The sequence below is a fragment of the Gymnodraco acuticeps genome, unplaced genomic scaffold, assembly GCF_902827175.1.
Source record: "Gymnodraco acuticeps unplaced genomic scaffold, fGymAcu1.1, whole genome shotgun sequence".
Lineage (NCBI taxonomy): Eukaryota > Metazoa > Chordata > Actinopteri > Perciformes > Bathydraconidae > Gymnodraco > Gymnodraco acuticeps.
In genome coordinates, this window is record NW_022990016.1 from 1,747,520 (window position 1) to 1,761,317 (window position 13,798).

General features: G+C 40.4%; 1 protein-coding gene across 12 annotated transcripts in view; it reads right to left on the bottom strand.

The window, feature by feature from the left end:
• Nucleotides 1-5,783: 5,783 nt before the first annotated feature.
• The window catches only part of pou2f1b (POU class 2 homeobox 1b), a 29,378-nt gene continuing 21,363 nt past the window's right edge, over nt 5,784-13,798 (bottom strand). For 10 of the 12 annotated variants that reach the window (XM_034213664.1, XM_034213661.1, XM_034213658.1 and 7 more), the window contains 2 exons: nt 13,296-13,396; nt 5,784-11,811 (listed from right to left, as the gene is read on the bottom strand). In XM_034213664.1, the coding sequence (XP_034069555.1) occupies nt 11,567-11,811; nt 13,296-13,396 (346 nt within the window). In that variant the 3' untranslated portion in view covers nt 5,784-11,566. The remainder of the gene's footprint in view (nt 11,812-13,295; nt 13,397-13,798) is intronic. The other 2 variants (XM_034213666.1, XM_034213656.1) reach the window with 1 other exon arrangement.

Genomic DNA, 13,798 nt, shown 5'->3' on the forward strand with positions numbered 1-13,798 from the left:
CCGACTCCAGGCAGGGATGAAAACCATGTCCTTGGTGGCCAATTGGTCAGCCTAGTATTTTAAACAAGGGATTTTAAGTTGCTGTATATCAATTTCAAGAAACATAGGTCTCAAGCAACAGGAACTTACTGGAAAACTGGCCAACGCGTCAGCTGTTTTGGACTTCCAGGTAGGAACCACATACATATCCACGATGTATATATCTTTGCCCTATATTGATAGTTTTTCAAAAAAAATGAAATCTTCCTAGAAGTATGTTCAACAACAAGAGACAACCACACTTCACGAGATTGGAGTTTCACCACTAAACAGCTATTTAGAAAATATGTGTTATTCAAAAGAAAAAAGCAGGCCAATGATGTCTGTTGAAACCGGACATGTCTTTGGGTGGCTTCTTGTACCATCTTCAGGCACGTGTTTCCAATCTGAAACAGTAACAACAGTAAGTTACCTGTGCCATTTATTTGAGACAAGATGAAGTTGGGAGGAAAGCTCAAGTATACCTACATTTGACTCCATGCACTGAGGAAGACCCAGGCTCCAAAAGTCCTCTCTGGTCAGGCACACATCACCCTCCTTCACAATGACCTCTGCTCCAGGCCTATTGTGGTCTAGCACATAGCTGAGCTGCAAATAACAGATTGCAAAACATACTTCAAGCCAATAGAAAACATAGAAAAATTAAAATCAAATCACTGTGCATGAAGTAAACATATATCTACCAGCTTGTCTTGAATCGGATGTAGATCCTTTGCGTATTTCGCACCAGAGAGGGCATACTGGTGGTCAGCAACAGACCCCTCCGAATCCAACTTCGGTTCAGCTGTTATTAGATAGACAAAAAATAAACAGTATTATTGAAGTACCACACATGAAGTATACCTAAAATGTGTCCTTGTATTGATAATCAAAATACCTCTCAACATAGGCCTGATAAAGGGCTTCAGCTGAGACACATTCACACTCTGTCTCAGCTGAGCTCCTGTTGAGCTCAACAGGGTTGCCACACCCTTGTTGGTGATTGAGGAAACCACATAAGGGCCAAACCAGTTGCACTCCAGTTTTCCACCTTTTCGGCCCTCCTTCCTCTTATTCGCTCTTAGGACCTCATCTCCAACGTTAATCAGGAAAGATTTTACATTCTTTCCCTTGCGTTTTTCAAAAGAGATTTTCTGTCTCTGTTGTGCTATTTGGATGTTCTGGTAAATCTGAGAAAGATATGTAACAGTTATCATTTACAGTCCTTAACATACGCTTGCATTTTTTAGGAGTTATTATGTTTTAAATATTGCCATTTTATTCTCACCTTCGAGTGCAAATCTGCAATGGTTGCAGCCTTTGCCTCAAGCTGCTGTTCTGCCTCATCAGCAGGCACCAAAACAGAGGTATCATCCCTGTCATTGACTGTAGCATTTATAACACCCGGGACGCGAGGGTGCCTCCCAAACTGGGCAAAATAGGGCGTGCACTTGGTTGACCTCTGAAAGCATAAAAATTCCTTTTAGTATCTCTGTTGAGTATTGTTTCCATCTGCATTTGTTACAACATTGTACCTGCTTTGAGGTGTTAATGCTCGCCACAATGCCCCTCAGATGTAAATCCCAGTCATTCTGGTCCTCTCCACAGTACTTTGCAAGTGCTTTTTTTATGTTTTGGTTTGTACGCTCATCTTGGCCATTGCACTGGGGATGGTACGCTGAAGTGATGCAGTGTTTTACACCCAGTGCATCAAAAACACCACGGTTGACCTGCAGATGGTTTAGTGTACACCAATTACCAAATTACCTGAAAAATCGTATTACATTGTTACACATAACACATACACTGTATTAGATAGATTATTGTACCTCATTGACAAATTCCCGTCCTTGGTCGGTAATGATCTTCTCGACAAAACCGAAATCGAGAAGAATATTTACAATCTTTTTTGAGACCTCAACAGCTGTTTTGTGGTAGAGCGTTTTTGCTACCACCCACTTTGTGAACAGATCAGTCGCTGTTAGAATGTATCTGCAATATAAAATGCAGAATGTTGTAAATACATACAGAATCACTGTAAATGATTTCCTTTCTTTTTAAACCAGATTCTTCACGTTTAGAACCTTTAAAGGAGGTTACACATGCTTCAGCCCATCATGATAGTACCTTTTGCCCTTAGCAGTGGAGGGAAGTGGGCCAATGAGATCCACACCAAGGACAGTCCATGCCTCGGGAACATGAATGGGATGCAGTACGGGTGCAACCGTTTTAATGACCTCGTGTTGCTGGCAGCGGGGACACTCATCAACCTTAGCAAATATCATACATTTTCAATCAGCAAAACAAAAAACTTTAGGTATAAAAATGATAGAACAGAGAAAACTTTCAGAGGAGACAGAATTAAACTGTTAAAGTTCTGAAATATGTTTTCTCTGCTCTGATGGAGCTCAAACTGTCTCACTCTGTTTCAATGTACACATACAACACATTTCTGTAGATCAATAATCAGTCAGTCAGTCAAAATCTCCCACCCATTTCTTCACGTCCTCCCGCATAGTGGACCAGTGGTACGTTGCCAAAACCTTCTCGGTGGTGCGCCTTCTCCCTGCATGACCTCCGGAACCCAGGTTATCATGGCACTCCTTCAGGACATTGATAATTTGGTCCTTGGTGCACACAACCATCCTCTCATTGTCCTTGTATGTGTAGTACAAATCTCCAGCTGGCACAACAGGAACAACAAAACAATCATTTAGACATGTGTAGAGATGACATTATGACTAAAAGCTGTTCAAGAAATCCAGTGGCAAATGTGGTTTAGACATAACAACTACAGTAATGTAAAGTGTGTATAAAAAGAAAAAGGAGAAACAAGCTGTGGAGTCCTTGCGATTTACTGAAAAATGTTGGAATTGCAATATGATAAACCATTAGAGGTATGATCACTTTTGCACCAAAAAACACCATTAGATAAATAGATAGATAGATATATACTTTATTGATCCCTATAAGTAAAGGGATGTGATGATGTCACATGTACAGGGGGTTTATACCTCATAATAAAAACGTATGTTCGTGACTTAACCATGGTCTTATTCTGTTACTTACCTTTGATCAGGTATTGTTTGGATGCCCTCCGAATTAACGCCTTCCTTTTATCATGCTTTTCAGCGGCGATGGTGAGATTGTGGTAACCACCATTGAGCACGTACTGCTTTATCTCAGCATAAAAGCTCTCCATTTCTGTCATGAAAGTTAAAATGGTCGCGGTAATTATGGGGAAGCGGAGGGATCTAGATCGTTCACACATAACAAGCTGTACCGAGTTCCTCCGGCTGCAGTTCCGCAGACGGCCAGTGTGCGGCAGCATAGCGCTGGGAGCAGAGGGAGGTGAGTATATGACGGATATGACGGATGACGGATGCGACGGAAATACACCCGAACATATCTGGTAGGCCGAACATATCTGGTACTGACACCGCCACTGAACATAATAATGAAACAGTTAAAATGTTGTATTCAGCCCTGATTAAAACAGCGAGCCCAAATCCTGAATGGGCGGGCCCAAATCCTGGATGGGCGGGCCCGGCCCCATGGGGCCCGCCCATGACGCCGGGTCTGGTGAGAGATGACAAGGGGAGCATGTCTGTAACCCAACACCGTTGTAATGTATCGACATCTGACCAATCACGGCTTCGATACGGCCACTAGTGCAGGTAAAGAGATGTCGGTGAAAAGACAGTTTCAGTCCGGCGCAAAAAACTAAACATGAAGAAACTAGAGCATCACTCGAAGGTGGGTTATTGTATGAGTCAAATGTACAACTTGCGAATGTTGTATAAGTCAAATTGCCAATTGCCGTATTAAAACATCAGCTGCAATTCACGACATGAAGAAGGCAGTCTCTGCATAGCATAGGCTAATGGAGATGCAGTTTTTTCCAGCATTCTTTATTTACCATTCATTCAAGTATGTTATGCCTTTTATCTGCTAATGTACAGGAGGAATAGTGATACACTGTCTGTCTAGTTGGCTTATATAACAGTTAAAGTTTACAGCTTAAAAAACATGGAGCATTTTTTCCCCTTTTATTCATTTTTATGTCAATTTGCACATTTCATGGTGATGCTCAGCCTCTCCCTTTTAACTCCTAACAGTCATCATCATGTCAACCACAACACAGAGAAATAGGCTACTGATAGAAATGTGTGTGTAGTTGTTGATACATTGCTGACAGAGGGAACTACGTTTGAATACAGATTTAAGAAATATCAGTTTTTGTCATAAGCATGTTTTGTCTTGACTATATTACAACTATATTATAATAAAAAAAATATAGTATTTATATTATTGAATTGATTATTAGTAGAAGTAGTTTATTTGCATTCATTATATTTGAATCTTTATGAGGCTAGTATTTGGCAGGAAATGCAGACGTATTCACCTGTAAACGCATACTGAACGACATACATGCACATTTACCATTTACCTCACTGTATAAAAAAGTAACTGTTGATAATAATAATAATAATAATAATAAACAGGAATTATATTTGCAATTTTTTTTCACTCCTGTCGGTTGGGGGGGGGGCCTCATCTCACAATGTCGCTTGGGGCCCCAAGTTGGCAAGGGGCGGCCCTGTGTCTTGTAGTAAATAAAAAGGGCGACCTGGAGCCAATTCTGCAACTTCCCCATAGGTGAAAGAGTTGACCTGCTGAAAGCCCAACCCCTGCAGGGGGGTCTGGGGGGGATTCTTCTTTTTTTTTAAAATACTAACATAAAATACACATTCTGGTAGGCTACTCTCTTGAGAAGAAAAATAAATAAATCTATTACTACACGACATATTTAAAAAAATTAATGCCATTTTAGTTTTGTGTTACTTTGTTCTGAAAGCTGAACCTGCTGCTCCTCGCAGAGAGAAGAGGGAAGAGGCTGTGAATTACTTTACATTGTGGATAAGGGTGGATAGCCCCCGTTGTTCTGTGTGTCAAAATGAAAGACAGCCCACACACCTATCAATCATCAAACCGTGGGGTCTTATTTCATTACGTGTTGATTTCTATCAACACGTAATGTTGTATCGATATAGAGATGTACTACAGCAAAAGTATTCTCCGTCGGGACTTCCTGCAACAACACCACGCCGTTATCTTGATTCTGATTGGCCAGAAGACATTATCAAAGATGTTCTATTGAGAAGACGATCACTACGTCACAACAGTTTTCAAAACCGTTTCTAGTCTTCGGTATTCTTGTTTTTGGCGTGAGAATAGTTTGGGCAGCGTGAGAGCGTGAGATTGAGAGTGAAAGCGTGTGTCACACGCCAGATGCGTGAGAGTCGGCAACCCTGTAATTTATAAGTGTTAAACATAAAGTAGGCTATACGAGAAGCTGATAGGTATAATACAAAGTATGCCAACATTATGAATGCTTATCACATATAGCAGAAGCGGTTAGGGATTCCAAGAAGTCTTTTATTTAACTTAAGACCTTATTTGCATAGTACTTTAGCATGCTAACATAATGCTAAACGCACAGCAGAAGCTGATAGGGATGTAAACAAGCCCTTTATGTAACTTAAGACATCACAATGGCATGTTTTTAGTGTGTTACTGTTAGCATGATACAATGAATTAGTTCTACACAAAGTATAGCAGAAGCTGATAAGCGACAGAATGTATTCCTGTTTAACTTTAGAAGTTATTGGGCACAAAATGAAAAAAAGCCTGCATGGCTTATAATTGGTGCTTCTGAATATCAAACTGTAACTGAATGCCAATAAAAGACAAAGCACATCAAAACACTTGGAAAATGGTTTAATGATGTTTACAACAAAAGAGAACTGTACATTTACAGTAAAAGATTATTTTTATATGTGTATAAAAACAAAACAAACAAAAATACAGCAGATAAATGCATCAAAATCTACTATGTATCCTGATTCACATACTTAAAACTCCTACACAACCTTTCAGTTCTACGCCGTACTTTACGGCAGTATTTGTAGTTGTTTTTTTCCTTGTAGTCAAATCAGAGCAGTTTCTCACAGAGTTTTTGTCCATGATGGAAATCAGGACTCCTTAAATTAGAGTCCTGGAACGACAAGTATTATCAGACGGCAGAGTAAGAAACAGGTAAATAAATCAGGGACACATTCCTTTAGATGAGCCCAAGCTTTCCAACGCGAGTAGTAAATGTTTTACGTAATGCAGTTCTTGAGATACACAAACATATTATGTACATGGTTGGCATTTTTTTTTTGGTTTTCTCATTTTTCCTATCTTGTTGAAAGCCATGGTCACACACACATAACACACCCAAAAAACATACAAAAATACTATATCTTTAACCTACCAAGAGTAAGACAGTTCTGCAATTAGTTCCATGCTGTGACAGAAAAAAAAGAGATTACAACAAACAAACGAGAAACTTTTCACACAAGATTTTCTCAGAAATATACCAAAATATACATCTAAGCTTTGGAATCACTGAGGCTAGGACTAAAGCCAGTGCTGGGTTTGTCTCTTAATACACATGCTGTAGGGTGGAAGGGAGAGAAGGACAGAGAAAGACACAGGACAGAGAGATATCTTTGGTATCTGCATTTGTCAAAAGTTAAATATTTGGATTTTTGCTTTGGGATAGCGCTTGTGAGGTCCTTCAAACCTCACTCGGAGTAAAGCCTTAAACAAAGTGTCACTGGGACACAGTCCATGCAGAGTGACAGGACCATGATGCATAGTGTCACAGCGGATCAGAGTCTGTAGTGAAGAGACGATGGCAAAGGAGGAAGCAGAAGAGGAGGAGGGAGGAGGGGACACAGCAGTGAGTTTAGGATGTGTATTCCTGGAGACAACAGGGTAAAATGTCCTGGGACTATACAGTGTGATGAGGAAGAGACAGAGGCAGGAAGAGCAGTTTCACCGCAGTCCTTGAGAGAGAGAGAAAGAGTGGACGGGGAAACATAACAACAAACATACAGTCCTGAGCATGTACAGTGTGCACAGGATTAACCCTCAGTGTGTATTAACAAACATCACCCAGCTACCACCAGATTGTGTCTGTGGGAGAAGCCCGTTCGGCCCCTTTTCGACCCCCCGTCCCACCTCCGATCCCCGCCCACAGGCACTGAAACCGCAGGGTGTTTTTTCGGGGCGGGTACACATTCACATGCAGTAAAAAGCAAATGAATAGCGGACTCGGGGGAGAGCGTGCAGCCGGGATTTGATCTGAGCAGTGAGGCGGGGATGGGCCGAGAGACGGGCGTTGTTTCGTTTACAATCAAGTTAGAAGTCTTTGGTTATTGTTGGTACCACAGGAGAGCGGGTCATGTGGGGAGACACGTACATACCTGCACTTAGTCAGAGTGAAAAAAAAAAATTAAATAGAAAACAGGATTGTCAAACTTAAAGTGTTCAAATGTGGAGGGGGTCGTCTATTCAAAGTAACTTTTCAGAGGAATATAATACGCTAAAATAAATCTCAAGTTACAACAAACCAATTCCATAAAAGGCTGAAAAATACATCAGTGTGCAGCATAAAAAACACCAAATTGTGAAAAAGAAAAAACAGAAGACATTCATGAGTACAGGTATGTATTTTGTCTCCCTCTTGTGGTGCGACTTTCCACAACCCTTCACAAGTACAGTATAAACGGGCTTCTCCACTGACACAGTTTCTGTATTTTATTCTTTTTTTGTGATTTTTTTAATAATATTTTATATTTCTTAAGTAGATTAAAGCAGGTTTCACTCAGTCTCGAGTTAGAAATGAGGTATACAACAGCTCCTTTTGCCTTAACTGGTGCTCCACACTTCCTTTGTCAACGATAAAAACCAGCAAACCAGTGTGGTGGGTTCAACAAACTACAACTTGATGCACGGCTGATCCACAAGAGCAACTTGAAATCTGGAGATCACGTTATGAAACTACAGCATCAAAGCAGAGCCAGTGGCAAAGAAAAACTTTAGTTGACAGTAGATAAGATCATTAATAGATAAAACACTCACAATGACCCCAAACTGTAGTTTTTTTTCTTTAACTGGCTTGCTTTTAGGCTTTAGATATCGGTAAAGACCCCAGTATGGACCAACAAAAAAAGTACTCTTCATGTCTAACCATTTTTAAAGAAAATCACCCCCAAAAACCCACTGGAAGATGGATCAAATGCACCATAATGGTTTGCAGACTACTCGCTATTCTCTCTTTAAAAGACACACTCACACACACACTCACATCCACCTGCTGGAATTATTAGTAAAGCTTTTCTCACAGGTATCTTTAACCTGTCTGAGTCACACCTAAAAGCAAAGGTCGCAACATAATCATCCCACTCTCCAAAATGCCCAGAGTGCACTGCTTTGTTTCAGTGAAAACGGTGCACCTGGTGAGCTCAAAAGCTCTCTCACACACACACACACACAACAATGCTACAATGCTCATGTCTTCTACGTAACAATAAGGCATAAATGATAATGTTAATCTTCTTTGTCAAACTAAGAAAGCCAGTGATCTTGCCCTCACACTATACAAAACAATTAAAAGGCATAAAGTAAAAAAATCAAATGATTGTTAAAGACAGCACAACAAATCAAGTCCATGTGACTCAAACAAAAACAAATCTATTAAAAGATTAAGATCAGAGTCAGGAGTGTCCGAGCAAACACACGAGGCGTGATCTCAGATTTCTTATTTTTTGGTCTTGTCAGTTAAAAAAAAGAAAAATCGTTATTTTGCAATAATAGAAAAGGAGGATTTAGGGGAGTTTTTTTCTCGGGTAAGAATGATAAACACTACATTCAGTCTTGATAACATACTGGTTCAAATATAAAATATGAATATCTTACACGTGTTTATATATATATTTATATGTATAGAATTAAGAAAAGATTGTTTCTCTAATTCTTTCCTCAGATAAATATTTCAGTAACATCCTATGGTGCCGATGGCAACTGGTTCATCTTGCAACATGTTCAACTCTTTAGTAACTACAAACAGCACGGTAACAGGACCGAGTCCTCGAAGACGGGGAACCAGCGACGTGAGCAGCCAGACACCCGCCCAGCTGCAAAGAGAAAGGCTTGTCCTTTGGCAAGAAGGATCTCAAAATAATATTCAAACCTGGAAATACCCCATAAATAGTAGTACTAGAAAATAGCAGTAGTAGGTTGTCCTTTCCTATGTTTGGTTCATCAGTATAAACTTTGAATGGTACTTATACATTCTACACTGTTCTATACACAGAAATGTCTAAAGGTGAACCTTATGTTAAGTGCTGCTGAGGTATATTCAGTCAAAGTAATTCAAAAGAAAAGAAGTACACAAGAGGAAAACATGGACAAACTTCACTGCCTACAACCTCAGCGATCTAACAACGCTGTGGTAACTCATTTTGTAGAACAATGCTACTTTTTTACGTGGGGTTCAGTTGAATGTGTAGCACATAACAGTACTTAGCCCAACACTGTGTTGAGTAAGATCATTTGGCAGGTTTTAAAACGAGTCCGCAGACAGATTTAGGGAGCAGCATATCGTTTCATAGCGTGCTGGTTCAAAAATGGCGATGCTGAGAGGGAGTGTGGTGTGTGACTGATGATCCGATCTCAGCATTTACATAAAAGTGAGCCCTCCAGAGGGCAGGCCTGATCTCACAGGGTGTATTCATAAAGCTATAGGAGAGCATGCAGGCCTCTAACCAGCTCAGCTCCAGCAGCAAGTTGTTAAAGCTAGGTTTCTGTGATCCTTATCTAGCAGAACCAAATAAGGACTATCCGGTATTAACCGAGGCAGAGAGTGGGAAATAATTTGTCAGCAGTGTGAAGCGTAGGGCAACTACTGAGGAAAACCACTTTGGTTCAAGCTGTTGTTTTATGGCTGAATATTAGTACAAAACCAAAAAACAGAACCTTTCCACTTTGCTTCAGAAAAGTCCAAAACTGCTACCAAAATGGCCAATAAAGATAAAGGAAAACTAAGCCATCAAATGGCTGAAGGAGAACCAGGATCAGGCGTTAGGGGCGAGGCCCCGGTGATAAAAAAAACCATTCAAAATGAGTCAAAACGAACATTTTCTTGTGCCCCATCCCGCCAATCCGTCTGTTTTTGGTCAGTTTGTGCTGCCAATTTTTTAAGTTGAGCGATGAGACACTTTGTCAAATTAAAAAAAAGGTCATCTTTGGAAAATGATCATCAAAATATTGCATTTCTATATTCTGTTGACAATGAAGAGAAATTCTGTACTCATAAATATATCGACTAGACTAAGCTACACCGAGTACACACAGCAATTATTTTAACAAATATTTTTGGTATATCTTAAAGTACGAAGCCAGTCAAGTGACTGCAGACAGAGAAAGACAGAATTTCATTCCTCCCCAAACAGGCAGACTGCAGCTCATCAATCCAGTTTTTTGGTACAGATACTGTGCACAAGTAGATACGACGGTACTACTATTAAGAAAATAAAAATAAAACAAAAACACAATAACCCCATCTAGCCAATGCCAGCATACATTTGGTATGATGCCCATGCCCTGACTAATCTCCCAACGACAGAGCAGTCAGCCGCAGAGCCGCGTGGATCATGCAGGAACTGAACTCTCTGGAGACAACACATGCAGACGTCTATTTCCTACCTCCTAATCCAAACGTAATGTACAGTTTTCCAATAGACCACCATCCAAAACAAATCACCCTTAAATCCGACACGGGACTGCATGTCCGCAGCTCTTTATAAAGCTTTCAACGCAATGTTTTCAGTCATTTTCTATCAGTGTCTGTAATCCGCACCGAGACGGTGATTTTACAAAAAGCTTTGGGGCTACTTCGCTCCGCAGCAAAATGTAAAACTCAGTGTTTCCAGAAAGAGAGACTCAGAGAGACACGTCTTGTCCCTCTGATCCTTAAAGCAATGATAACCTTTATATCGGCCACTTATTACTTGTTTTTAAAGCCGTATAACCATGATTACAAATTGATAGTTAACTTAATATTAGACTTACAAAGTTCTGAAAATGTTAAAAAATACAGAAAAGAAAGGGAAAAGAAAATCTCTACAATATAACTTTGATATGATTTGCGTCAAGGCCTGTCCAAAAAAACTCAAAAGAGATAATTAAAAGGTGGGGTGACACACAAATCCCCGTTAGTGATGATGAATATTAGTAGTAAATCAGTTTGAATGTTAAAAGAGAAAAATCCAAAACGTTTTTGGTTAGAAGTGTTTCAGAGAAATTCTGACCTGGAAATAGGAGGATATATATTTATATACACACACACACACACACACAATGTGAACGGCTTGATCGTGCCGGGGATATTTCATCCTCCCGGTCACTTTGTCAAGGTTCATGATGAGCGGCAGGCCAACAACAGCGAATGTTTGTTGGAAAAAAAACATCCAAGAATCAAAAAAGAAACAAAAATTTAAAAAGTCAACCTCAACCTCACTTGGGGTTGTTTTCTTTTTGGTGGCAGCAAAAGGATTAAATAATGATAGATACAATACAAAGAATGTGGGGTTGGTTAGTGGAGCGCTGATCTCAGACGCCCTGACGAGAGAAACAGACGGTATGCAGCCGGGCTTCACTGAGCCTTGGAGGCAGCGGTGATGGTGGAGTTTTGCACAGGCACAGCAGCCACAGAGGCTTGAAGGTGGGGGTCGGAGGTCAGCTGCAGCCCCCCTACCCCCGGCATCAGGCTGACGGGGTTACTGGTGAGCAGCGACAGGTTCTGGGGGTTCAGGAAGAGCGGTGTGCCGCCAGACGTGTTGGCGAACAGAAGGTTGCTGCCGTCCAGAGACGTGATGGGGATCTGACTGGAGGCCAGAGCTGAGGGGAGACGGGGGAGGAGGGTTTAGAGAGAGAGCAATGGGGGGGATCAGTCTGTTTGAAATACATAGAGTCCTGTTATTTTATGCTAGAAATGTATAGTAAGGGTCCCCAGCACATAGAAGCTGCCGGCAGTGGCTCAGTCAGTAGGGGCTTGGACTGGGAGCTGTAGGGTCGCTGGTTTAAGTCCCCGAACAGACCTAAATATGGAGTGTGGACTGCTACTTGGAGAGGTCCCAGTTCACCTCCTGCGTGGTGCACTTGAGCAAGGCACCGGACACCCCCCTTCCCCCCCATTGCTCCCCGGGCGCTGTGCAATAGCTGCCCACTGCTCCTAGTACTAGACTCCTGGTACTAGGATGGGTTAAATGCAGAGAACACATGTCACTGTGTGTGCCGTGTGCTCTGCATGTGTGACCATTAAAGAGGGTTTCATCAATCCCAATTCTATTCATCTATTCTCTTCTGCATGTTGGGCAATTTGCACATTTGGTTGTGAACCCGACATGTTGAGTACCCCTAAGTTTTATGTTAGAAATGTATAGTAAGGGTCCCCAGCACATAGAAACTGCCGGATGCTAACTTGCATGTTGGGGCAATTTGTACATTTGGCACACGTTGCATTAATTAGCACATGCAGTCAATAGTTAAACAATGGCTTGGCTGATGGGGACAATTTTGGAGCGGTTTTTGGATGTTATTGAGAGAATATATGGTTTAGCTAAAAAGATAAGAATGAGTTCATTCAACGTTTGAGTCATTTGAAATGTAAAAACATTGAATGTTTCCAGCTTTTCAGATATTGGGATGTTTCTGCTTTGAGGACTATTACTTTCGATGTTTAATGTATATGTTCCTGGTTAAACGAACATACTGTGTTGGGTTCAATCTCAATTAAAAATAAACCCACTTTTTTCACAGAAGTAATTTTCTCTCAGCATGATTAACCTCATGGGCGTGGTCTGATTAATTTAGCTATTAATATGCAAATGCATTGTGGGCCTCATTACATTTTGCTTTAATTATACAAACAATGGGATATCTTCATAAACCCATGGTGAATTTTAATTTCTTAATTATTTTCCTTTATAAATGCTACGAATATGTTCTTTTTGTTCTTTAAAATCACACTGGCTATTTCATTTAATTGATTCATTAATTCATCTAGCTCCTAATGAATCATGTTTAGTATATTTATAACTGGCTTTTATTGCCTATTTTTGTGGAAAACTATCTTTGAATCTGTCATGCTACCAAGGACGATGCAGGATATCAGTATGTGGCAATCAGCATTTAGCAGTTAAAATAATATGCGTGTCCTAAAGAGTATTCTTCTGTCTCTATAAAGACAAAACGACCCAACCCTAGTAATGTTTTCCTTCTGGAGTTGTAGCTCCATACTTACCATGACCTGGGACTGTGCTGTATGTGTATAGTATGACAAGTATGTAAATATGTGCAAAGGAATAATTAAATATACATACATTGATACACACCTTGGATGGTAGCCAAGGTGCTGTTGCTCATGAGGGCCGGATTCAGCGCACCGCCAAGGCCTCCAGAAGTCAGACTGAGCAGGGCCCCGCTGGAAAAGGATAAATGACATGAAGACCCCTGAAGCTCCACAGAGTGATAATCATTGCATTAAGTGTTGAGAAAATACTGAATGTACTCTTCTAATATCAGAGTAGCACATGATAACAAAGGCCCTACGTATCTGTGTATGTAACGGGATGTCTGATTACCTAGAAGAGCATCAGGACTGTTTTAAGCATATGATAGCTATGTGATTAACATGATGATTCAGCCTCTATGGAGATAGACATATGACAAGCATGATCATTTCTGACATGGGCCTCAGCTAATCTGAACTAAACATTGTATACTTTTATCCATGTATTTTTTTCTTTTAATGTTTATTTTATTAGCTTTTCTTTTTAATGACTGATTTTAAATGCCTTTGTCTTAATGTCTTTCATTTTTTGTA